Source organism: Osmia bicornis, chromosome 2 (assembly GCF_907164935.1).
Source record: "Osmia bicornis bicornis chromosome 2, iOsmBic2.1, whole genome shotgun sequence".
Taxonomy (NCBI): domain Eukaryota; kingdom Metazoa; phylum Arthropoda; class Insecta; order Hymenoptera; family Megachilidae; genus Osmia; species Osmia bicornis.
Window position 1 is genome coordinate 8,283,872 of NC_060217.1, and position 26,890 is coordinate 8,310,761.

The 26,890-nt window shown below is 33.3% G+C and overlaps 3 protein-coding genes across 9 annotated transcripts in view; 2 read left to right on the top strand and 1 right to left on the bottom strand.

Annotated features, from left to right (window-relative positions):
* Positions 1–18,294, bottom strand: part of LOC114875662 (syntaxin-binding protein 5) — a 39,989-nt gene extending 21,695 nt beyond the window's left edge. For all 6 annotated transcript variants that reach the window (XM_029186209.2, XM_029186211.2, XM_029186207.2 and 3 more), the window contains exons 1-12: positions 17,669–18,294; positions 14,309–14,406; positions 10,972–11,154; positions 10,266–10,400; positions 8,156–8,219; positions 4,870–5,074; positions 4,347–4,422; positions 4,121–4,275; positions 2,880–3,171; positions 2,536–2,779; positions 2,060–2,313; positions 1,396–1,585 (exon numbers count right to left, since the gene is read on the bottom strand). In XM_029186209.2, coding sequence (XP_029042042.1) covers positions 1,396–1,585; positions 2,060–2,313; positions 2,536–2,779; positions 2,880–3,171; positions 4,121–4,275; positions 4,347–4,422; positions 4,870–5,074; positions 8,156–8,219; positions 10,266–10,400; positions 10,972–11,154; positions 14,309–14,406; positions 17,669–17,788 — 2,016 coding nt within the window. In that variant the 5' untranslated portion in view covers positions 17,789–18,294. The remainder of the gene's footprint in view (positions 1–1,395; positions 1,586–2,059; positions 2,314–2,535; positions 2,780–2,879; positions 3,172–4,120; positions 4,276–4,346; positions 4,423–4,869; positions 5,075–8,155; positions 8,220–10,265; positions 10,401–10,971; positions 11,155–14,308; positions 14,407–17,668) is intronic.
* A 418-nt stretch (positions 18,295–18,712) lies between these two features.
* On the top strand, positions 18,713–20,942 carry LOC114875626 (ribonuclease H2 subunit B). Its single transcript, XM_029186109.2, has 5 exons — positions 18,713–19,438; positions 19,614–19,852; positions 19,988–20,273; positions 20,451–20,671; positions 20,760–20,942. The coding sequence occupies exons 1-5, from the start codon at positions 19,351–19,353 to the stop codon at positions 20,850–20,852; spliced, it is 927 nt and encodes a 308-aa protein (XP_029041942.1). The 5' UTR covers positions 18,713–19,350; the 3' UTR covers positions 20,853–20,942.
* A 2,512-nt stretch (positions 20,943–23,454) lies between these two features.
* Positions 23,455–26,674, top strand: LOC114875628 (conserved oligomeric Golgi complex subunit 3). Of its 2 annotated transcripts, XM_029186113.2 has the most exons (3): positions 23,455–23,552; positions 23,629–24,149; positions 24,213–26,674. In XM_029186113.2, exons 2-3 carry the CDS (start codon positions 23,634–23,636, stop codon positions 26,013–26,015), a joined length of 2,319 nt encoding a protein of 772 aa, XP_029041946.2. In that variant the 5' UTR covers positions 23,455–23,552; positions 23,629–23,633; the 3' UTR covers positions 26,016–26,674. The 2 variants fall into 2 exon arrangements, with proteins under 2 accessions (XP_029041946.2, XP_029041945.2); XM_029186112.2 differs by having other exon boundaries at positions 23,629–26,673.
* The last annotated feature ends 216 nt before the right edge of the window (positions 26,675–26,890 follow it).

The following is a 26,890-nucleotide window of genomic DNA, read 5'->3' on the forward strand; positions in this document are numbered from 1 at the left end:
TTCGATGTAACTCTAGTTACTTACAAAACAATTAATAGATTGTTTCATTTCGTAGGGTTTGGGTTTAGGGCGTACGGGGTACCCGAAAATTCGAGCAGCCAATGCAATGTTGCATTTTAGTGAACGAACACTAATTTGAACTTATGATATAATCCAATTATATTAAATTCTAATTATTATTAATTTGTGATACCGGCATTCAATGTGTTATTATCGGATTTCTTATCTACAGGATAGATTAATTACTTAAGAACACCTGATGAATTAAAATACCGCATTATAGTTATAAACTAAAAAAAATCAAATGAATGATAAAAAATAAAACTTCAAACCATACTTTTTACTACTGAATATTTGACTGGTGTAAGTACGTAAATTACATTTTTCCAAACTTGACACGTTCGTAAGTGGTATAATGTTATAGAAATTATTTGCAGTCGTCTATGCTTTTTTTAATTAGGCCAATGATTAATTTGAGTTGTTAATTGTTTAATGTAAAGTTAGTTATCACTTTTATTTGTGGCTGTTTAATATTTGTTATTTTTAGCTTGTGAAACGTGTAAGATAATATAAGATGAAAATGAAAGTAGCGATTTTTGTTAAATAATTCAATGCGTTAGTATTTCAGAAAAATCAAATAATTTATGATAATAGGTAAGGTCTTTATTTGCACGTAGTCCTAAGGAAAATTAAATAATGTTACTGGAACACTATTATTACACGGCCCACGACTATGTAATAAAACACCTACTCTTGATACTCCCATCAAAGCTGGAGTGTTACAATGAGATCATTGAAAATTGGATTATTCAATATTTACAAAAGAAACAAAAGATTCATAGTTATAAATCAGTCATTCAAATTATGTAATCTTCTTTACAAACATGCAAGAATGGAAACCATTAATTTCAGTGTATAAAAAAAAGCGAAATGCAAAAAACAGTGGCTGTCTCAAAAATTAATGTACACTATAAACATTGGTGAACAAAATTCTTTGTATCAATACAAAACGAAAAGTCTTTACTATTTTACAATCTGCGGCTTTGCTTTCAAAATACAAGTAATTAAACATTGGCTGTTCTATTTGCAAGATTCTATATTTGAATCTTAGAATGATTGAATGATCAACTACATTCACAGAGAATAACAAGACACATCCTATAAATCTATGGCCAACATTTATTAACGCTGGTATCACGAAAACGAAGGCCTAGATTATAAAATAGCACGGAATGTTTCAGTTTCTTTTACAATTTCCATGGTGTACATTTTTTTTTTGAGCCATCCTGTACAAAATTGTTAAGATATCTGTTCGGACCAAGGTTAAAGGGGAACAAAAAGGATAACAATTTGAATATTGCAAACGATTTGGACTGAAAAAGAAATACATTTTACCTGGTCTGTACTAGGACTCCTCGCTTTATCCTCGTATTCTCGCTTTAACTCGTCCTGTCGTTTAGGACTGCGCAGTACGCGTTGGCACGGGTCCGTATTGCCACCGATGTCCGCAGTGTTCAACACGATCAAAGAAATCTTCTGCACGATATCTATTATAACTAGACCGGACTCGTTCCCATAAGCCATTCTGAAATTACAAAAATTAAACAGTTATCATCTGTTTTTAAAACAAAGAATGAAAATACTCCTATAAAAGCTAGAGTTTCACAAGATTATTAAAAATTAGATTTTTCAACATTTAAAAAGTAACCACGCATTAATCTAAGATTCAAAATTGACATAATATATCAAAGCAAAAAGCTACTGAAGTGTTGCCTGTTTTCAAAGTTCCATAACTTCATTCAAATTTATCCAACATTGTTATGATAAAAAATAGGCTAAAGTTTAAATCTTCTGCCTTTTAATTTCTTTGATCAGTGCCCAAGAAATTAGATAGTTTCTTCATTTAAAAGGAAACATTACCTCCAGGGCTCTGACTTAGATAACATCAGCCAAAGATGACAGAAAGTAGAAGGTCCCAGTTTTAATTCACTTTACGTCGTAATAGTATATTTGAACAAAGTCATTGAACTTCAAAATTCAATAACTTTTCTGTACTTACAAACCATAGGAAGAATTCAAGCTCAGAGCTGTTATGTTCTCAGGTTGTTCCCCACTACCGCCAGTTGTTAAACAAATCAGCGTTGCTTGAAAACCTGCAGCCCTCTTCTGTAAACCGGTTTTAACTTTAAGCGTGTGATTTAACTCATTAGGTTTTGGTTCGTTATTTCCAGGTGGATTTCCAGCTGGTGAATCGTGGTCCGAAGAGCTCTCCACTTCTTTCACTGAATCTGCTGTCAGCGATACATCCAAAGTCTATGAAAGATACAAATTAATCGTTGGATTACAGTAAGTTCCTTCCAAAGCAATTTTATTTTTCATTTCTTCGCAAATCAAAAAAATAATTCAAAGCGTTAAGAGTTAAGTAACTCGTACAATTTAGAATAAACATTTTAAGGAATTCTGCGGTTCAATAATGCTTAGTGTTCTTTATATAAAATTAAAAGTAACTGTTAAAAAAAAAAATTGATTACTTACCACTACTTCAGACATACTTTCAACTTTCTTGAATTTGAATAGTACAACGTGTCTTCCGCCTCCCGCGATTGCCAGTTTCCGACTTTCAGGGCAAAGAAAGATGAGTTGTATCGCTAAAGGATCTTCCTCCGAATCTATACTTCGTGTTCTACCTTTTTCAAAAAGTTTCGCCGTTTTTAATTTATACAGAACTTGCAAAGTTCCCGTAGATGCGTCCCAAAATTTTATACTGCCATCGGCATGTCTGAAATCATATTATAAAACATGTGTAATAACACGGATATTATATTCATAAAAATCTGAATATTATTCTTCGGAAAATTGACAATAGGGTAAAAACTTACCCAGTTAAAATAATTTCATTGTAACTACTCGAGTTAGAGCTCCATTCTCCACCCGATATTGGCCAGTCCCTTTCGCTAAATCCTGTCTTTTTCTGAGATTTCGAACCGACTGAATAAAAGGCAGGTACTAAATCCGAAGGGCAGTCCGCAAAGTATGCACAGCATGTCACAGGTGACTCGTGTATATCCATTGGATATGGATTTTCGAAGCACGGGAAACCAGGAGTTAATAAATCTATCACAACCAAATCGTTTTGTACGAGAACCACGACAGCGTATGGATCCTGATAATCTGTGCAAATAGATAATGCAGAGTTAATGATACTAACTAGATCAGATAGATTATGTATAGCTAAAGTTATTTGAATTTTAGTATCTGAAGGGTAAAGCTTAACACCTTATCGATATAGAGATGTGAAAATTTATAAAAACGAAAGCGACTATATTTTTTTTAAATGATATTAAATTTCCATTAGCTCTTGAACTCATTTTATTTGTAGTATTGTGCATCTAGATGCGAAGTAAATAGCATCTGTTGTAGATATCTCAGATACACCATTAGGTATCCTATTCACGCCGTTCATTGCAAAAGTGGGACAAATCCATTTCCTTCATTAATGAGATACTTAAGGATAAAAAATGTTTCATGTTTGATACGAGCCAAAACAATGTGAAATGTAGTTCTTTATAAAAATGGGTTGCCTCATTTTCATTACAAGCAACTCTTTTTTTTCCTTCATTTTTCTTTGCTATCTGTCTTTCCTTTATTATGTCTTTCCTTTTTGCTATCTGTCTCCTTTTTCCTCGCTTCCTTTCTTTCTTTCTCTTCATCTATTTTTCTTTTTTTTTTTCTTTTTCTTTCTTTCTTTCCTTCTTTATAGTTGGAGGTCATACAACGTAAATAGCCGGTCGTTATTATTAACGGATGGCTTTCACACGAAAATACCCCTGTAATGACGCTCTTGATTGCAATTCGACAACTGGCTTGTAACACAGACGCCTACCTACGCTTTGCTCTCACAATCTAATGTGTTAACTAATGGGGAAACTTTAATGGCATTCTATTAGGAGAACGAGGTCTAGTCCTTTATTGTAAGTTAATAGATTAAAACAACCATTGCCAGGAGTATGCAATTATTCAACGATAAGGTGTTAATAGGTTGACAGTATACTGATTTTGTACAGATACTAAAATTACTAAAGCTTCTAGTTTAAAAATAATTAATAACGTTTTTATTTACCACTTGACCAAGGACTTTCACACAGTGTTATAAAGTCTATCACATTATGCTCCATTTCTAATACAGTGGTGGTCTTTCCATGTATCACTGTTATGCTTGGAGTTCGACCAGTTGTGTCACATGCTAAGCCACCAGAAAATATAATGTACGCTTCCCTGAATTGATAAATAATAATATGTCAACGAGTAATTTAATTAATTCAGAACAAAAACGAAACGTATCTCACCCCGATCTAGAGACCTTCCATTCAACCTTTTGAATCGGTTTGCAAGGTTCCGGTTCGCCATCCTTAGTTATTTTTGCTGAAATAAACATGCAAATAACTTTTCTTCTAAATTTATACAAACAAAGGTGTAATAAAAAATATCCATCTACTTAAGATGGAACTTCTGCTTTTTGGATTCAAACGATTAAAAATTATTCTAAATTATTCTAAAAATTATTAAAATAAGGAAAAATCCTAAAAGGTCTTTAATTAAAAATTTTAATTTAAGGGAAAATTAATATTGTTTATATCAGCATTTTCATACATTGCCGGTAACATATACATCCATTCTTTATCTCGATAATAATCAGCATAGATTTCAATAAAAATACCTCGATAAAATTTATAAATTAAACTAAGAAACTTGAAGCAAGTCATTTTGACTGGTTTAGTAGTTCTGTGTTTAGATTTTGTTTCCTTCAGTTAGATTTTCAAGGTAATAGATAAATTAGTGTAAAAGGAGGAAGAAGATAATCTTACTCACCGTGAGGATGCGTTACATTTGTTGGTTTTACTTGACGCACCGACCATGTTGACAGAGAACCATCAGTGTGACTGCTAATGAACTGTTTACCCTCGTGATGCCACGATATTGATCTCAATGATACGTCACTTTGACATCTATAATCCGCATTCTTAGTCTTTAAATCCCAACAAACTATCTGCCCTGATTCATATCCTATGAGGATCTGAAAAGAAAATTAAAGAGTATAAGCGACGAACCGACTTAAATAGTGAAATATTTATTTCAAAAATAAAGCTAAGTCTAAGGGGTAAGCTATGATATACAGTAATGTCAGGTTAGTGGCTGTAGACTTTGGGTCTGATCCTAATTACTATACAGGCAAGTGAATGTCGAGAGTACATACTTATTAACTTTATAATTATAAAAATTCTTATTTTGGTAGTCATTTACAGTAATGTCATTATCGAGCAAGGGTGGACTGAACTTTGGGAGTTGGGGAAAATTGCCAGTGGATCGGTAGGGATTCGGAACCTAATTAATTAACCCTCGGGCGGAAGTGCTTGGGTCCAAACGAATCCAGGCTTAGTCTTTTATGTGATCAGCCGAACTGTCCATCGTCTAAGGGTTAAAATTAGAGCCGGTTATGTAAAAATTTAAATTCCAGTCCACTCCTAACCATCAGTGAGCTCGAGGCTCCAAAGTCCCAGTTCCAGGGACTGGGGAGAGGATGATTTCTCGCGTAAAATCTCTGACCACTAAACCGTCCCTTACTGTATACGTATATAAAGGGTATAATATATACATATATATATATATATATTCCTTTTAATTATAACTTTTTTGTAATAATATGTAATTTCATAATACACTGATACATTTTATCGCATAAACAAAGAAATACAAGTTACATACACACAAGAACAAATATGAAAGAACATAGTGCAGAATGGTTCGCAATAATTTTACATTATCTTAAAATGTAGAACGATGTGGCAGTTTCGTTGGAAATTGTGTTTTGGAATTGTGTGAAATCTTGAATTCGTAGCATAGGCGGGTTAATGATGTTCTGACTAAACTATGAATCCTTAGAAAAATTCAATAACGTGCTTATATCTGTTATGAATATGCATAATAAACAGGTTAATGTTTATGAATGATCTTCAGTTTGTTAGAATACTTTTCGGTTTTTCACTATTATCGAGCTACTGCTTTATTGTTACAGATAGAAAAAACATTTATACTTATCAATGAACAACCTAATATCAACTAAAAACCATAAATATGTACGTTTGAACTAATAAGATTAATTGATGGAAAGAAGAATAGGACTTTCTGTAGAAGAAACATTTGTAGAAGGAAAAATTTTTTAAAAAGTGTATAATATAAAGAATTAGAAAAAATAAGCGTGCATGTCTGTGGACATGCGTATGTAGATGTTATATGAAAAGGAACGATAATTAGATACAATTACTTTCATGTGAAAAAAGATCAAGCTTCTGGGTACTGTACTTTATACACACATAATAAATTGCATGTACAATAATTATTATCATATGCATTTTTCCAAGTAACTAAAATTTTTTTTTTACTATAAGATAAAGATTATGCTACATTTTATTTTAAAATATAATTTAATTTTTTATTCATTGCCTTAACTCGAATGAAAAGTTAATATCTAATATAATTTCGTATAAATGTCTTACCTTAAAAATTGCTAAAAAAAACCTGAAATCTTCAAATAATAATATAAATAAAAACGAAAATTTAAAAATTATCAATATCAAAATTATCCCTAGGGCAAGCTTTGCCCCAATCAATCGTCTATCAATCCAAGTCTCAGGGTAAAAGTTACATGATAAGGCAAGGTGACAAAATGTAACAAATATTAGACATTAAAAAAGAAATTAACGCAGAGGGGGTAGGAAAGCAGGTGTGCAATACTCCTATTCTTTTCATTGGCTTCTAACATCATTGCCCTTGAGCTCTGCTCAAAACTTTGCCCAAAGCTCTGCCCAAGGGCAACTGAGACTGCCTACGGATCGCAAGCTACGGATTGCCCACATCTGATACAATTAACAAATTAGGATGTTTATAAACGTGGCAGTAAACACAGAAAAGAATGAAACTTCCTGATTATTGAATATCCTTAGAAACATCTTTTATTCGTACACATGCGTGCGTATGCGTATATCAACGATGTACTTGTGTATAAAGTATAAAAAATTGAGTGATCATAATTACGAGACAAAATTCTTAATAAGCCCATGATAAAATTGATGACTTACGTACTCTATCACCATTATACTTGTCATATCGATACAAAAGTAATGGGATTTTGAAAAGAAAACGACAAAATGAATGTTAAATAACAAAAGAAATATGTATAATTTTATTAGAATATCACAATACACAAGTTTTTACAGGTGAAATCAATTATACATAAAAGAATGAAAAAGAGCTTTATATTAACAATTAATATTTTCAATAGATAATAGTATATGTACCAAGATATATTTGCCTTAGGATGTACAGCATATTTCTATTAAAAAAAAAATACTTTTCACACGCATATATGTACATCCCTATTGCCCCTGCTTCCGACAACCTGCCCTGACCAGTCCGCCACTACCCCAAATCACATATTAGAAAAAGAGGCAACGACCCCAACTATTGTCCCTTACCTCGTATTAACTTGAACTTCCCACAAAAGGCCCAGTCTACGTACAATGGCTACCCTGGTATCTCAAAGTAATATCTCTAGTATAAAAGAAAATCACATACAACGCGTCTGTTTTATTCTCCACTTCCAGCATTCAAATGCTAACTAATCAATTCTAAACTACTCAATTAGTAAAAGATTATGAAAGTTATTATAAAATTATTGATTTGGTTAAGTTAATAAGAAAAAAAAATGAAATGGTAATCCCATTACTTTTCCATCTAATAGTAGATGTATTAGTAAGAAACAAAACGATGAAATTCGGTTAGAAATAACTTCGTTACAAAGTTTTCTGTACAACAATTAGTAGCATGCACGCATGCACACACACAACATGCAAGCACACACTTTTGAGTTCTGTTACGATCAACACGTTAAGAAAAAAGTTATATTAAAAAAAAAAAGAGAAAGAGAGAGACAAAAAAGGAAGAATAAAAGGTGTTATAATGAACCTTGAAGATATTATCCTATCTGGATTTTACTTCACAGCTTGATAGGAATAAAAAAAAAGTAAATAAAGGAATGTCACGTTATGGTAAGGATGGATAATAATGCAAAATAAAACGTACTCAAAAACACGCGTACCTTGCTCAAATCTAAAGGATTATCACTCAAGTGTACTACAGCACCAGGATGGGTCTTTCTAGATCTGAAAAATATATATACATATATAATATATGTGCGTCTATGTACGTGTAGTGTTGCTGAATAATGTGTATCATTGTGTTTATGTACGTTTCTTTATCATGTAATATACGTAATTAGATTTTAGGTAAGATTTCTCTTCATTGGAAAACATTTGTATATTTCTCTTTTAAACAGTTTACATTCATTAAAAAATTTTGCTAGATTTTGTTTCATTTCTAAATACTCTTCAACTTCTGAAAACAATAACAAAATTAAAAATAAATCAAACGAAAAAAAAAAATAAAGATGGATGCACTAAATACGATAAAAGCTGTGCTTATGTGCATAATGCAATAACATTTACCATAAATGTTACCCTACAATATCGTGAGATAACATCTTGAAACAGAAAGCAGAAGAACCAAAGCAACTGATAATTTCATTATATTAACACATTCGTTTTAAGAAGGCTGCATGTTTATTTTTAAGCAAACTTACAAGAGGAAAAAAATCTTAGAAACGCCAACATCTTCGTTTACAAGAAACTGAAAAATTGTGAAACTAAAAATTAACAAACTATAATCATTTGGATAAAATAAATCGTCGTTAATAAAAGAAATTTTAATAATACTAGCTTACGAGAAAAATATAAAAAACGAAATGTAACTATAAAATGTGCAAGATTTTATATACCTATGTTAAAAGCGTGTTTTACTAAAAACAATTTTTATGTTAAATATAACAGTATTGTTTATTCCTTATTAAGTTTTCCTTCTTACAACATTCAGTACGAATGACATGGTGAAATGTCAAACCAGCCAACTGGTTAATATTTTAACGTTTAACTTTTTTCACCATTACTCATTACCTTATCAAATACTAATTATAATTTTAGAGAATTAATATCTTCGTAGGCCGCGTAAACTGAAACTCTTATTAGACATAATATGGAGCTTAAATAAATAGAATTGAAAATTCCACGAAATATACGGCTATCGAAGTGTTAAGATATCAAACTTAACACACAAAGTGATAAGAACAAAATTGGCAGGTCAGGCGTGAGAGTACACCGCCAAGCACACTAGGGTTCCCTAGGAAAAGTAGTGACCTTAGGGAAGGGTGACCCCATCGCTCACTGTAATGCTCGAAAGTTACCATTCGCGCTGACCGCCTCGACAAAAACCCAGGAACGTGTAATCCACGAAAGAAATTGGCAATGGGAGATGGGCCAATAGCCAAGAGTGAGATTATCTTTCTCAACTCTAGGTAATAGCCTATCGCCCTTGCCAGTTAGGGGACTTCGCTCATCTGAACGCTCCTTCATCATTTTAAATGAGAATTCTCGAAGCAAGAAACTGCGCATCGCACAGAAGAACGCTTGCACCAAAATGCTGGACTGAGCATTCCAGCATCTTATAACACAATTTCTCAACACGTTGAAAGAGGAATTCTCCGGCTCCGTGGGGTGGCCGAAGAGTGTCACTAGATCAAGGACGCTCAGTAAATAGTAAGAGAGCACGGGCGTCCGCCTGCCCTCCTACTTGCCCGCGGGCACTGTTACGGGCTCGAGGGCACTCAAGTTTCACGCGGGCAATTTCTTGAGCGTCCCTATCCTACACCTAACCCTGGATCCTTCAACAAGTATATATTTTAAATTGACGTTCGATTCTCAAACACGCAATAAAAACCGAACTTAAATTTGTTAAATAATCAGAATAGACGCGTCGTCATTGTTAGTAGGTATAAACATGCTGCAAGAAGAATGTAGGCTATAAGAAGGATCCGCCAAGTATTCGTACATATGAATACTTGAAATTTTCAAATTGCTTTGAAAATCTTATCACCATTTTCTCGTTTCTTGTACTACGAATTTTTCTGCACCTTGTATACAAAAACTATACATGTTTCGTTCCACAGTGTCAAAGAGGAATCAAAACTAAAAAGAAAGGCTCGAATCTGAATGTGTATCGCTTACACTATTTCCTCTACGCACGAATCTAATAGCATTGTTTGTCGTTTATGAATTGTATTAACAAGTTGCTGGATCAATAAGCGTTTGCTTACTTACATTTCGATAGCCTTGTTCCAGTTAATTACATATCCAGAAAGGACGAATGTCTCGATATGTAGTACATGAATGTTTCCTCGTTCGGTGCCGACGTACAACCATTTACTTTGTAGCGGTAGATGAATACACGTTATTCTGTTTAAAATAAGACAATACACCGTTCGATTATTTCGAATGCTTGATTATCGTTTAAAGGAAAATGCTTTCCAAGCGGGGAACATTTAACACAATGACAACAACAGTTTCTGATACACATGAAAGGAAAAGATATTTTAAATACTGATTAGAGATGAAGGGATGTATATATGAATCACTTGTTTAATCGAGGATTCATTTTTAATTACAATGTGTATATAATTTGTACGCTAAAATGGAGGGAATTTGAGGCAAAGTGAAATACTTAATATTTAATGAAACTTAAAATCTATAATACAAGATCTCTATAGCTTTTGCAATTTAATAAAATATTTGTTTAAAGGATTTTCTCAATTCTTTCACTTTGCCCCATTCAGGGAAAGTGGAAATAGAGTAAGAAAAAAATTTTGGAGAAAATTAAGTATTTTTATTGAATACGAATAAAAAGTATGTTATCAATTGATTGCAAAAAAAAATTAAAAAGCAAATTGTAATTTAAAAGTGTAACAATTAAAATTGCACTATAAATAATACAGGTAAAAGCATGAACCGTAAGAAATGAAAAACTGACCTTTCTCTTTGGAATTTAATACTCTGCACAACCTGCGGTATTTTCTGCCGGAAATTCCATAAATGTAAAGTGTCGTCCGCAGTGGCTGAAACCAATGCTCCTTCATTGATTAAAAACTGTAATTGTACCACTGCCGTGCATCCCTCGTGTTTTACGTGGGCGTCCACCCCAGGTCGACCCAGACTGTTTTATAATTCTTCATTAAGGAAAGTAATAAGAGTTTTTATGTTGTAACAATATATTCATTTTATACACATTATTTATTTTAATTTTGAACTTTACTTTAATCTTCCGACCACGGTATAATCTAATTGTGATTTCGTACGCAAATTATCGAGACAAGGCTAATTAGGAAAATTAGAATTAATAGTGGAACTTGGTAACTGTATAATTTCTGTTTTGTCTAATGACATTTTCTTTCTCAAAGGAGAAAAGTACGACTGAGAGAAAATACTTAAAACGCACAAATACCTTACTTTTTTTTAAATAGCGAAAAATACAGGGGAACAATTTTACTTGGTTTCAAAAATAACATAATCTGATCTTAATAATTCTTTTGTAGATAGGGATGTTGAGGAGATATGAAAATCAACGTTGCTTTTTTTAAAAGAAATATTAGGGTAGAAAATCCAAAAAAATGGCATATTCGTGATATTTGAAATTTGTTGTCAGTTGTCCTAAAATAGCGTCGGATTAGGCCAAAAGGCCGGATATTCCCTATACAGGTTTAGGCCGGCGCGGCGACCTCTTCAGGCTGCTGGCCGAATCGATTTCGTACCTCCGCACGCTCCAGTTGTCCTGATAGCTCACGTTCTTATCCCAAAAAGTGCACGGTTTTTTGTTACCCATGCTCGGCCCGGCCTCATTTAACGGCCAGATGAAAATCTTTGAAATGATTCCAGGACACGTCAAGGTCTTACAAGTCCAAATGTGCAGGGTTAGTCGAAGCGTGAGCAGAATACATACAACTGTATAGATATGTTGGACTGACCTGGCAGATAGAAAAAATTTGAAGAACCATTCAATTGAACCCCTTTTACATTACCCAACTTTTGCTTGAACGATCAGAAGTCGTTTCAATTTAGTTTCTGAGATATCTGCAAAAAAACCGTCGACACTATTACATTGCATTTTCACCCCCTAAGATTCTAAAGCTCATCTAAGATCCTAAGACTTAGATAACGCCATTAAAGAGCGTTTATTTTCTGTTCAGTTTCAGAATTGGTCAATGGTCTACTTAGATTAAGACATTTGGAGAGCACCTTGTTCGGTGAACTTGATTCAAAGATTGAAATTATTCTAAATAAAATTAACACGTTCGCGGACGGTTAACTTAACTTAACAAACTTAACTTCGATGTTTGTTAAATGAAATCGGACAACAACCTTTTGATACATCTACATGTGAACATTGTGTGATGATGAACGTAGATTAGACAGATAATTTCACTTAGAAATTTTTCTATCGAGATAAGGTACTGCATATGCACCCACCAGAACAAAGCGAAAATGCTGCATATGCAGTGGCTGTCCGCGAACGTGTTAAATAGAAAATAGGAAAGTTTACAAATGGACCCCTGGGAAGTGTAACCCTCCTTAGACCTGCCCTTAATCCAGCGCTGCCAAGAGCTTGGTCCAATTCTTGAATCTTTGTATTCCTCGCGTATCCCTGATTTTATCGAGCAATAAAACGCATCGTTCAGTTGAAAACTGTTACTTTGTAGCAATTGCCTGTCTCGATGGCGACCAGGAAGCTTATCGAGCTGTGATGAGCATCCACTCTCTGGTAACTCTTCAGTCCGGATAGATCAATAGAAGCAATCACGTGAAAGAACATACGCTTGACGGGCCATGAACCAACTGTACAATGCACAATTTTGAACACGCTCAGATTCGCTCCGTTCAACAACACGCAAGAGGAAGGAATCTCCTACTACCAGGCTGGCTTGCTCTTCTTTTTAGTTTCCACTTTACACCTGACGAGCATTCGGCTGAGTCAACAGAATAAGCTAAACATTCGTTCACTCTGAATCCGTATTTTAATACTCGACCGAGTAAAGGCCGGATTTCCTATAAACGCCGGACGCATTTATATCGATTCAATGGAGAATCATATTTCCGTTTCCGTTTTCCTATAAGCGACTTTCAACTGTTGCGTCTAAACGCAACTGTACCGTGATGAGTTTCAATAAAGCATTAAAAGTTTCCCTCTGAGAAGAATGAAAAACTAATAGAAAATGTTGGAAATTACATTGTTCTTTATTATACTAGTAATGAGGAATACAAAAATTATGTATTTAGAAAATTCCATCTGCGTGGGGATACTGCGTCTGGTCAAAAATCTCTAATGTATGTTTTTCGTTAATAATTCAAAAACGAAGCCTTAACCAACATTTTGACAAAGGAAAAAGTTCGGATTCAGTTCAGCAATCGCCTCTTTTAGGGCCCTACGCTCGTTTCGGGACACCCTGCATACAATGGACTCTTATTATTAGACTCATATGAATGATTTGATCTTCGCACAGATTTTCAAGCATATAGTGCTACTCTTCCGCTATCATAGCCTAAGAAAATAATAAAATTTTCTCTCTCTTTCTTCTCCAATTGGAAGTTTGGAAGCTTGAAAAATTGTCCACTACAAAAATTTTCTGTAGGCTGAAACGCACCTTTTCAGTGCTTATAGGAAATCTCACTTTAATTCAGTGTGTAATTTGACGAGCGAGTTACTAAAAGCATCTTCTATTCGCTAGATCGAGTATTCATCGCCTCTATTCCCCACAAGAGTACGGTAGTAGCCGCAGCAAAAGGCTATTGTGTCCTCGCACGGAAACAGCAGTAAGTCAGGCAAATAGCGGAAGACTCTTCCTTACTTTTTAACCCCTAGGAAGGTTCAACGGTCAATGACCCCACTTGCTGTTTCTTTTTTTATAAACTTCTTAATTTTAGCAATGTAAAAAAATACCATAACTGGTAAACCTGGGTAATTCTGGTTTCCAGTATACAGGATGTCTCAGGTCGGGTAGTATAACCGGAGAAAGGGTGATTCTCGAAAAAGAAAGCTTAAACAAAAGAAATGTATTCTTTTTTTCGGCTTAGTTTTGCTTATAGAATCACTCCCTGTCCGGTTGTACTACCCGACCTGAGGCACCCTGCATACCTAGAAGAAATGATTAGTACATTTTTAGTTCCTTAGGATATGTAGAATCATACTATGATTGAACTTCTTTGTCTAGATGAATTTTCGAAAATTCACTTATTTTCAACACCCTCATTTGTAACCTTTGATCTTTACCGATACTTGATAGATGAAATATAATTTTCTGAATATGAAAGGATACATCCTAAGGGATCCTGATTTAGTGCCAATAGCAAGAAGCTTTTGAACTGGATCGAATGCCACTGCTGTCGGTTGATGTGGAAACCCATGTCTAAATGTCTGAAACATAAATGTATTTATGTATTTCATTTCATCTTCCTTGCCTTACTCGATTGAAAGTCTATTCAACTCCGTAGAGACTACGGAACAATACCTATCAAGTTAAAGATAGCATTGTTGCTTTGTATTGAAGCGTATATTTAGCTTACAAGACGATGTAATATTGCTGAACTGTGTATATTATATAACAATTTCAATATTTTTAATTCTATGAGATTAATGTAGATGAAATGGCCGATTTATTTGCAAAAATTTCAATAACTACAAAAGAATCTATTTCAAAACTGTCGAATTCAAATTTATACAATTCAGTTTTAATCAGATGTTAAAAATCAGAGCATACTGTGGGTTCATTCGGTAACAATGTTGTACCAGTAACCTTCGTTACAAAAAGTATTGATAGAAATCCTTAACAGATCAATACATGACTTTTTACCGATTCATTGTTTGGTGTAACTGACAACCAGCTATTGTGTATTGAAAACGCTGATGAAATGAATAGTCTATATCTTTAGCTTTGAACTGATAAGACGAACATAAGTAACAGTTTAATCTTATTTTGTGAAACCATGTGAATCGTTCAAATAATGAATAACGCATAGAATGTCATTTGTCCTTTAATTAAGCGCCCCCTTAATTTTCTTGCAATTTTTAATAATTCTCTCTCTCCCCCTCTCTTTAATTCGTTTCAATTTTGCCGCTATGCTTCTATTTATCCCGTACCAGCGCTGTACAATCTACTGCGCATGCGCGTGCCGCGTACTTTCACTTTTCGCGCTGCCATGGCCCGAAGAAGACATTACCTTTCAACGAGACACACAGCTAAGTGCACAAAATTAGCATTTTAGAATATGAATACCTCTGGGCCGTTAATTTATAGATAGCTTAATTGAATTTTAATTCATACGATATACACTCCTTTTGATAAAAATTTTCCACTTTGTATTCTAACAAAATATCAATTACTTGAAGATAACAATTGAGGGCGTACAAATACTTATGTGGCTCACTGTATGGGTAATATAGTCTTGTTCTGTATCAAATGTAGACTCATACTAGCAAGTAATGAAGCAGCAGATAAATTTGGAAAAACAACCGCCGACATAGATTAGTCGGCTATTTATAATTATTGTATTAACTTTAATTTTTTATTTACAATTCCAATATATTATAAGATGAAGTTTTAACGCATTAAAATTTGTACGTGTTAAGTAGTACGTAAAGAATACATATATATATATATAACATATAATATACATATTGTATAATATAAATTGTGAAAGTCTTTATGTGCACCTGTCGCGTGTCTTAGGGTTGTGCCATTTCGCTTTGAAAGCTTGTCTCGAACTGACTCCGTCTCGCACTTCAGGTTCAGGGAAAAACTGTAGGTCAAGAGTCCCATTTCAAGGTCAACTTCATCTTTTTTTAATGGAACCGTACAACGCGACCGTGTACACTAAAAGATTTCCCTCTTGGGCAAAACATTTCTTCTTTAATCGATTTTTTTCGCATTTCTTAGTTTTGGAGAAGATTTAATTGGTCGATTTATAAGAATCAGATTGTAGTTTTATTAAAAACCGGAACCTGGCCTCCATATATATCAATGTAACAATATAAAAAAAATTAGTTTTCACAAAAACATTCTTCTTCTTTTACTATGCAATTTTCATATAAACAATTTTTTATCTTATCAATGGATATGAAATAACAGAAGTGTATTACTTAAGCACAGATATCATGTACAATATTGAACTGAATGCAACAAACATGACACTTTAAAATTGTTAAATTTTTTAACTGTTAACCTAGTTAAAATACTTCATTGAATATTTAGAAAGTACCAAAAAATGTTAGCATTAAAAAGTAACAACTGTTTCCAGTGTCCAAATTGTTAAAAAATAAACCTATAACTTTTGCTGTTGCAAACTTAGAATGGCATAAACAAAAATGGCATATATTTTGTTTGCTGGCATCAGCCCAATATTTTATATAATGATAAGAAAAAAATTACATAAGTGCATTTAAAAAATTCAAGGTAACCTTAGATTTCCTAGAAGAAAAACGTAGTTTTGTAATGTTCATTATTGTTAGACAGACAAAAATTCCAAAATATAATTTTTTATGTAGGATTTATTTTTATTTATTTTCATTTTTGAACTTAATTGATTCAACATGTCTGTTTGGTACTTAACAAGAGATTGAAAATATTGTTACACCATAAATAAATTCGAAATTCGATAAACAATGTTAGCAGATACGTAAACTTCTACATTTCCCTGTTTACAAAAAAAAAGGATTTACGTAAGATGTCGATAATGTACAATATACGAATACTGATAATTTCTATTAGTTTTCCTCGTGTACATATATTTTTAGAAAATTATTCGTAACTTTAAAACTAACGTTCATATTTAAATATCGAATCAACGCCTGAACTACAAATGTTACTATGATAACACGCTGCGAACACTTGGATAAACTTTCCATGTGTTTGTACAGTGCAAACGCAAATCGTTCCGTTCTTTCACTACGCTCTAACCTCCTTTCTCATTTGTAAGATGATAAATTAGAACCTATTAAACTAGTAACCACATTTAACTAATTATACAAACGAGTATATTCTAGAGAAAATTTCTGCAAGATTTTGCATAAAAATACCATTTTGAAAATGGTACCATTTGAAAATCGATATTTAAAAAGACTTTAAAGTGATTTAAAAGTAAAAATTTGTATCTCTTCGTTTAAAAAATACTAAACTTTATATTTTCATGTAGTATTAATTATTCTCTAATAATTATCATTTATTGTTCTACTTCTGTTCTCTTGAACTTTAATTACATTTATCACCTAAAAAATAATAAAATTGATTAATATTAGTAATGATAATCTTTTATAATGTTCTGCATACGTGGTGTTTTTAATCAACTATGATATCACCTATTTTACCAACACGTTACTTTAATAAGAACATAAACTGTAAAATTTAAACCGTAAAATGAATTGTAACTGTCAGTATATATAATTGGGTCACGACATTTATAATTTTAAGATATAAACTTCCAAAGAAATTCTATCATTTCTGATTCATCGATACGCGCTATCTTTGCAGATATTAAAAACTGTAGGTTTTAAAAATGTCATTTAAAACGTCCCATACATACGCGCATACATACACACGCGCGCGCACGCACGCACATTTTTTTAGTTTATTTTGAAATTATAAATAAAATAAAATAATCATATATCGATATTTATCACTGACCTTTTTTACTTGAAAGTGTTCCGGCCGTAAATTTTCGACAATTTCTTGGTCAGGTTTGACGGGTTGAGGAACTGATGACCGGAACCCGTCGAGCACACCTTTAATTGTAAACTTCTTCATTACGGACCGACGATAACACCTAAAGGATCACATGTGCAGCAACAACACACAAATTCAAGTCTTCCTGAAGTTTTAAGTCAAAATACAAAATTTTGGAAGAATCCGATGAAACAATATAATTACAAATTTCTCAACGACAGGAATTCGTAATAAGTTTCATCTACGAGTTTCTTCTTCCCCGAGAAAACATCGACAACATATCTTTACGTATTAATGATAAATATCACTCATCGATATTTCGAGTCTTGCAAGAACTTTTCTACATTTTGACAGAACAATGATGACGTCGAAAAGGCACAGCACATTTCGATATCGCAATATTTTGGATGAATACAGATGCACACGTTGTCGTGACCGTTTGTCGACGCGTTTTTACAAATGCTCCGTGATCGAAATTGTTTTCGTAGTTGACAGCAATGCAGTGCTGTTTAATCGTACCAGGATCAATAACTGGAAACAAGCTCATGTGGACTCTTGCACGACCACAAATTTACTCTATGCGCAAACGTAAACGAAACTTCAAGGCAGATTTTTACATTATCTTAAGGGAGTATTTGTATAAATATATTATTAATAGTTTACCTGATAATAAAATTTACTATAACAATTTCACTCCATCAACAATATTATGTTATATTTCATAATTACATTAGTTTTTTAAATTAATTTAATTATGAACGACAAAACATGAAATTGGTACTATAAATTTCGATAGTTCACCAAAGTCCATAACTGCGAAAAGACCAGTTTTCGTTCTTCGCGCATCTCTAGTACGCATCTTCGCCCTGATTGGCGATACTCCCAAACGAAGTGGAAAGCGATTAGCAGAGAGCTCGCTGCGTTCCCCCACCATCTTCCAACCTGCGCGTCGCAGTTATGGACTCCGGTGAACTGCGGTATACTGTATTTCATGTTGTAGCGTGAATTAGTTCGTACGCAGGACTACTTGGAGCGCTAACATATGCACTGACGCTGCTCGAAGTATAGATATATCTCGGAAAGGAAGAGTTTTATGATATTTTGTTGCATCGTAGAAATAGTAGAATACTGTTAAAGGTTGGCCACCTATTTCCTTGACACCCCGTATACCTACGTAACATGACTGTTACACCCTGTACAGTGAATACATATTTCATATCGTTTATAAACTGTTTGATTTATATGAAAGAAATATGTGCATTGTAGTTTAAATGTTTTACGCTAGAGTATATTTGATGCACCTTTCTTTTTTAAAAGATGGCTCGTTAGCGCGGTAACATCTCTTCTCTGGTAATTCTCCGATCATCGACCATTCACTGATGTTCGACTATATATCGAGATTTCAAATATTGTTTTCCGTAACATTGGCGGCATGTCGCTTTTAACGTGTTTGGTTAATGAAAAATATATACAGTGCAATACATTACGACCAACACACAACAAGAGATTAAGATTTGGTCCTTTTACCAAAAATGGCTGATCACTAAATTTGAACTATATATCTGTATTAATATAAGGTGAAAATTGTACGAGAAGAATAAATAACCTAACATAATATCAGTTTGTGTGAAACGCGGGTAAATATGCCACGCACCAAAGCATCACCTAAAAAATGTGTTAAAACAACTAATTCGCATCCAGGAACAAATACATGGGTTTTCCTTATGAAAGGTGAACGAACAAAAATCATTATTATTATATGGATTTGTGTAATAAGTAAATGGCATCATTGTTTCCTATGAACTCTTTTTACAATTTTGAATATTTTATTATTATTAGTTACATTCAATTCTAATACTTTCTATTAAGAATACTTTAAATATGAATTAATATTTGTATATTTCAGGTGATAGTTTAGATAGTACAGATGGTGGTACACCTGATATAGTTAAGTTAAGACATCCAGCTTTAAATCAACCTACAATGTTTGTCTTCAGTCCAGGCAATTTAACAGTACAAGAAGTCTTAACATTTGATGAAAATAAAAGATCATGGTTTATAGATGATAACGTAAAATCTGATGGGAAACTGCATTTGTCTACTCCTATTGATCCAATGTTTTTAATATTACCTTATTTAAGACAGGTAATTTTGTATCACATTGATCTTATTATTATTACACATGTTAATTGATTCTAATGTAATATAGGGGTTTAATTGACTCCATCATAAGGGTATCATAATTTGAAATATTAGTAAACATAAATATTACACTCGTAGTCACAACAAGCACAGCCAATAGAACAATGTCTTTGGGATGAAGATTTTCCAGAGACATCCCGTCTTATTCAATGTCAGAATTTAAACCTGACGTTAATTGCTGACCGCAAAGGAGACGAATCAATGCAAGCTTATAAATTTAATGAAGAAAAAACATTAATTTGGTTGCAAAAGAAAGTAGAAAGAGTAGCAGAAGTTTTAAAACAAAAGGGTGTTCATGTATCACAGGGTGCTACTAGTGCCACTTATGTTAGAAGTACTAAGTTTGAGAATGTCTCAGAAATTGGTAAGAAATGAATATCATGTATTTCAAACTTTTAAATGAATTATTCTTTTAATATGTTTTATTACATTTTCAACGGACACCGCAAATTCTCGTTAATGTGATCGGAACTCGGTTGATATTATTACAATATATAAATGATATTATGAATATTAATAATATTATTATTTCTTTATTTAGATTATTTAAAATATGCACATGGTATTGTATCAGAATATCTCGCAGAAGATTTATCAAACAAACTGGCACAACATTTAAACTTAACAGATGAAATAGAAAATAAAAAAAGAAAATTAAATAGTCCTAAAGAAAATGTTGATGAAAAGAGATCCAAAAAAGATACCACTGAAAATGAGTCAATATTAAAACCAAAAATATCTGACTCAACTAAATTAGAGAAGGTAATGTGTTTTGTACACTTCACTACGTTTATATACACATGAAGTTAAAATGCATTAAAATGCATGTATTTTTGTATGTTTTCTACAGTCACAGAAAACCACTGTTGGTAAAAAGGAATTAGCTAGACAGAAAGCTGCAGCTGGATCCAAAAGTATTACTAACTTCTTTAAAAAGAAGTGAATTTTAAAAAGTACCTTTAGATTTACAATAAATTTAAAAGAGTTTAAATACTGTAATATATATGCATACTATTCATAACAGTAAGTTTAAGTTTGGCTATCCTTATTCATCAAGAAGGTTCTTATTTTACATCCGAATACCTAAAAAGAATATAAATACAAAACAATTTTTTACTGTTATCCAATAAATATTTTATATTGCAGTTTTTCTATATTTGAGTAACAGAAGCACTTTTTAAACAAGTATTGATATTTTGAACATAATAAATATAGTATAAAAAATGTAGAAACATTTTAAATATATATACAAAAAAATAAATTTCGTAACATTAATTGTTTAAAATTGTTCAAAGTTCAGTATTCATAAAGGTAAAACGTATTATTTTTATTTTCCTAATATTAAATTTGTATACTATTTAGTTTATAAACAGTTAACAAGCAATATCAACAAACCATTTGTAACAATTTTTATAAATTACGACTATTAAGGATCACGAAAGTGGCCTAAATACAATACAAATTTATTAATTAATGAACAAATTTTTCTTCTACTTTTTCAATATACATTAAAAAGTGAATAATATTGTACAACTAAAAATTTTAATTGTGTAATATTGTTATTAAATATCTGTCGATTTCTAGAATTCAATATTTGTATTTATATTACTCCAAGCATTTATGGTGGTGATGTTTCTCATTTGCAACATATTTGGACACCATCGAGCACGCTCGGCGTCTCTCTAGGGAAAATGGCGGTGTAAGCCAGCGGAGTGGAAGGTTTCCCTCCCACTGGGTATGATACCACGACCCAGCATTTTCACGTACAGAAATGCAGTATGTACTCCGGTTGAGGTATCGATGACAGAAAAGGGCTTGGGTCCATTAATACTGGTGTGGCGGCATTTCTTTTGAGTACACTAGCGAGAGAATCACCCTGTACATAAGATCCCGCAGCTCTCCTGCTGATCGGGCACCGTTGTCAACCGTAGAGCAAAGTGAAACCCCCCATATTCTTATAGCGACCGCCAAGGTGTGCGGATCTACCTACTAAACATACATATACCCCCATTTTATTTTCTGCGTTCATTTAATTTGCTGTACTTGTCTTCTTAGCTTATTGAATAAACTCGTTAAGAGGATGAACGTGTTCATTTTATTACTCCTGTGTCCCTGGCCTATTATTTTATCCTTTTATTTATTATTTTACACCTTATTGCGAGCTTCGCGGGAGACATCGTCCTAAGTCATTTACTGAGGGCCTTACGGGGCTCAACCCTATATCCTTTATGTCCCTCCATCCTTTACGTATCGGCATCCTTTACATTTTTGGTATCCTGATATTCCTGCATCCCTTTAATCCCTTTATGCCTTATATCCCTGCAACCCTTATACATCTACATCCTTTACATCTCTGCATCCCTTCATCCTTGCATCTTTTACATCTCTGTATCCCTTGTATCACTGAATTCATTACATCCCTGCATCCTTAACATTCCTGCCACCCTTACATCCCAGCAACCCTTATATTCCATCATTGCGTCCTATAGCGGTAAAAAAGTAACTACATTTGTACAAAAGTTTGGCCCTCTGGCAGCAAAAATGCGAACTAAATCTTCGAGGTCGAGTCAGCGCCCTCTGATGGAGGAAAAAGGAACTAAACTTTGCAAAAAAATTCGGCCCTCTGGCGGCAAAAATGCGAACTAAATTTTCGAGGTCGAGTCAGCGCCCTCTGGTGGAAGAAAAAGGAACCAAACTTTGCAAAAATTTTGGCCCTCTGGCGGCAAAAATGCGAACTAAATTTTCGAGGTCGAGTCAGCGCCCTCTGGTGGAAGAAAAAGGAACCAAACTTTGCAAAAATTTTGGCCCTCTGGCGGCAAAAATACGAACTAAATTTTCGAGGTCGAGTCAGCGCCCTCTGGTGGAAGAAAAAGGAACCAAACTTTGCAAAAGTTTTGGCCCTCTGGCGGCAAAAATGCGAACTAAATCTTCGAGGTCGAATCAGCGCCCTCTGTTGGAGGAAAAAGGAACTAAACTTTGCACGTTTTTATGCTCTCTAGTACAGGGTTATATGGGATTCAGAGACGTGAAGGATACTGGGTAATAGAGAAAGCAGGGATGTAGGGAATAGATAGATGTAAAGGATGCTGGGGTGTAAGAAATGCTGGGGTGTAAGGGACATTGGGATGTACGGGATGCTGGGATGTAAGGGATGCTGGGATGTAAGAGATGTTGGGGTGTAAGGGATGCTGGGATGTAAGAGATGCTGGGATGTAAGGGATGCAGGGATATAAAGGATATAGGATTGGGCTCTGTGTGTCACACACAGGCAAAAAAATAACTAAGAACCGTGAAGGGTAAGCCGAGGCCCATGAAGAGGGATAAAATAATAAATAAAAGAATCTGGACTCATTCCCGACGCCATTCGCTTCTTATATCGGAAGCAAGAAGGCTTAGTTAATTATTTTGACAGTCACTTTTCGAATCGTGTCCATTATTCATTTTACTGGTTAATTAACGAACCGACTCGCTTCATTTTATTGTGGGTATAGATCTAACATTACCTGGGGGTGTCTGGGATCCCCAAAATCATGACATCTCAAAAATGAAGGCATATTTAGTCTTCTGTGTATCTGTAGTCACTGCTGCTACGATGTCAAATTCCAGTGTTTTGAAGTGGGTTTTTGATTTATGTTATAAAACGGTATGTTTGTAATACACATAATCCTGTAACTTATCATAGAAACGCCCATTTCATAATATTTATTTTTACTGACAAGGAATTATGTCCTACTTAAAAGACATTCCAAACAACTTAACCAAATGGGATCTGTCAGAAGATTCGTTGGCACCGTTAACCGATCTTCAAAGGGAATGTTTATTAAATTTAGAAGACGAATTATCTTCTATTAATGAGGCGAAAATAGAGTTACATGAAAAAGAGAAACCGGCACAAATAGAACAGTATCAAGATCTGTTAGAATATTATGCCAGCTTAGAAAAAAAATGTATGGGTAGAAAAGATATGAAATATATATTATATCTTAAGGAACTTGAAGCTCGGAGATTAGAGTGTCATGAACTCTGCCTCCAAATAGAAGAAGCATTAGAAGATTTTACAATGTTGTATAAACAATATTCTGAGGTTTCAGAAAAAACTACATCTTTGTATGATGCTAGTGAACAACTTGATTCTGATCAAAGAAGATTAAATTCCATTATAGAGAACATCACAGAATATGTAAAATATTTCAAAGATGTTGATATGATGATGGAAAAATTGGAGGCACCCACGTTATGTGTAAATAGTGAAATGTTTTTTAATATATTAGATAAAATTGATAAAAATATTGATTTTTTGCAGAATAATCCTTCGTTTAAAGAAAGTAATACTTATTTAATGAAATATAAACATTGTCAGTCAAAGGCAATATCTATGATGCAAAATTATATTTTTAATTTATTTAGTAAAACTACAGAAAGTATTTTGAATTTAAAAGATAACGATGGTTCCCAAGATAATGCAGATGCAGCCTTGGCACTTTTTTATGGAAGATTTCAAACTATTTTATCAAAAGTTAAATCTGTTATAGAACAGATTGAAATGAAATCATACAAACGACAAGAATATGATAGTCTATTATCAGAGTGCCATCAATATTATTGGAGTCAGAGAGGATTAGTATTGGGCAGTAGTGTGCAAAAATCTCTGATGTCTGTAAAGGAAAAGTACAACGGTGATCACTGTAGTTTAGTAAGAAATTCGTGTGCATTATTACTACATGCATCAATGGATGAATATAAATTATTTTATGAATTCTTTTCAAAGCCATCCAATGGTTTAACTACATATCTTGAGAGTTTATGTACTTCCTTATATGATACATTAAGGCCATTTATTATTCATATTAATCATTTGGAAACTTTAGCAGAAATTTGTTGCATCTTGAGAATTGAAATGTTGGATGAACATGTACAAAATAATCTTGAACCTTTAGAAGGGTTTGGAAATATTTGTTTACAATTACTTCATGATGTACAAGAAAGACTTGTGTTTCGTGCACATCTCTATTTACAATCTGATGTTTTAAACTATAGTCCATCACCAGGTGATTTAGCATATCCAGAAAAATTAAAAATGATGGAAGATATTGCAGAATCCCTAAGGGAAGAATCTAGACAAACAAGAATGAAAAAGATATCTATATCATCTAATAGTGATAATATTGCAGAGTCTGTTTCTAGAAATCATATTGAAATAGATTCTATCTATCAGAAAACACATATGGGTAATTCACCAGCAGATCTTCATGGAATGTGGTATCCTACTGTACGTAGAACATTAGTTTGTTTATCAAGATTGTATCGCTGCGTAGACAGGTCTGTTTTTCAATCTTTAAGTCAAGAAGCAATATCTCTTTGTGTTCAAAGCATAGAGAATGCAAGACAAGAAATTGAAAAAAGAGCATCACTTTTAGATGCAGAACTTTTTCAAATAAAGCATTTGTTAATATTACGTGAACAAATTGCGCCATTTCAAGTTGATTTTACCATCAAGGAATATAGTTTGGACTTTTCTAAAGTTAAGACAGCAGCATTTGGTTTATTAGAAAAAAGTTCAAGATTTTTCACTTTATCAAACAATTCATTGTTAGAATTTTTATTGGAAGGTACACCACAAATGAAGGAACAACTGATAGATTCAAGGAAGCATGTTGATAATAAATTAAAGTATGCTTGCCAGCGTCTAATACAACATGCAACGTTTTCATTGATACATCCAATTTTAAAGTTGCTAGAAAAGGAGAAATCGTATGTTAATGCCAGTAATCAAAATATATCTCAAGAGCATGCTCTTGGAAGTGCGCAGGATGTTGCCGCAGCAATTAGCGAAGTATTACGGATAATTAAGTTCAAATGTCCGGAAATCCAACAACTGATGCAGTTATATCTATCTAATAAGGAAACTGAGTTTATTCTGTTTAGACCAGTAAAAAATAACGTGTGCGCTGCATTTACACAGTTATATCAGTTATTGAGTAAGTATTATAATTCAGAGGAGCTTCAATTAATTGCATGTCCTTTACCAGAACAAATTTCTGTTATGTTGAGTTCATCTAGCCTTGTACATGGAAAAAGTACACAAACTACTGTAAAGAAAACATAGCCAAAAGAAAGTTTTTATAATTAGGTACTGTATGTTAATATTATTTTTAAACTGTTATCAAATTATTAATTGTTTTTAGACGCTTGTTCTTAAAATAAATATTAATATATAACAAATGTTTTATACGTTAAAATAAATTATGTAAAATGTACATAAAGGCCTTGAAACTTCATGTCGAGTAGTTCGAGCGAGAATTTATGTTATCCTTTGTTTGAAAAATATTACACAACTAGTACTCAACGAATTACCGACTTATCGACTCAACTTCCGACAGTCGGTAATCGACCCTTCGGCGGTCGGTAAGTTAACGAATAGTTTGCGCCGCTTTTATATAGATGGCGTAATGGCCGATTGCTTGGGGTATTAGGGACCCCGAAGTACGGGTGATGATTATATATCGACAGTATGGCATCGGGGTGTCAGGGACCCCGGCGCATCGGTGGCGCTCTCTGCATACCGACGTGATTTCATCTTGGGATGTCAGGGACCCCGGCGATTCTAGGCGCCGACAAAATATGATCTTGGGGTGTTAGGGACCCCGGTGACTCTCTGTGCACCGACCTATTTCTGACGACGTATAAAGCGTATCTCTAACCATACTAGTTCTCAAGTTGAAAAGGGACACGTATGGACGACTTTGCGCTTTATCTGTATATATAAGAAGATAGTTGAATTCTTTGTGATGTACTATAACAAAGTATAATTATTGCATTATTAATGTGTAAATATTAAAAATATTATGTTAGTTTAATAAAACTTGTACATCTTTATAATCAAGATTTGTTATTATTATAAATAAATGTTTACAAAAGATACCATAAATTCTTATTTTTCAGCAGTTCTGCTTAATACTGAAAATTGGATTTATTTAAAAA

Coding starts and splice junctions, on each gene's coding strand:
- LOC114875626 (XM_029186109.2), top strand. CDS start 19,351: ATGCCACGCACCAAAGCATCACCTAAAAAATGTGTTAAAACAACTAAT. Junction 19,853..19,987: donor TATTACCTTATTTAAGACAG/GTAATTTTGTAT, acceptor TTACACTCGTAG/TCACAACAAGCACAGCCAAT. Junction 20,274..20,450: donor TGAGAATGTCTCAGAAATTG/GTAAGAAATGAA, acceptor TTCTTTATTTAG/ATTATTTAAAATATGCACAT.
- LOC114875628 (XM_029186112.2), top strand. CDS start 23,634: ATGTCCTACTTAAAAGACATTCCAAACAACTTAACCAAATGGGATCTG.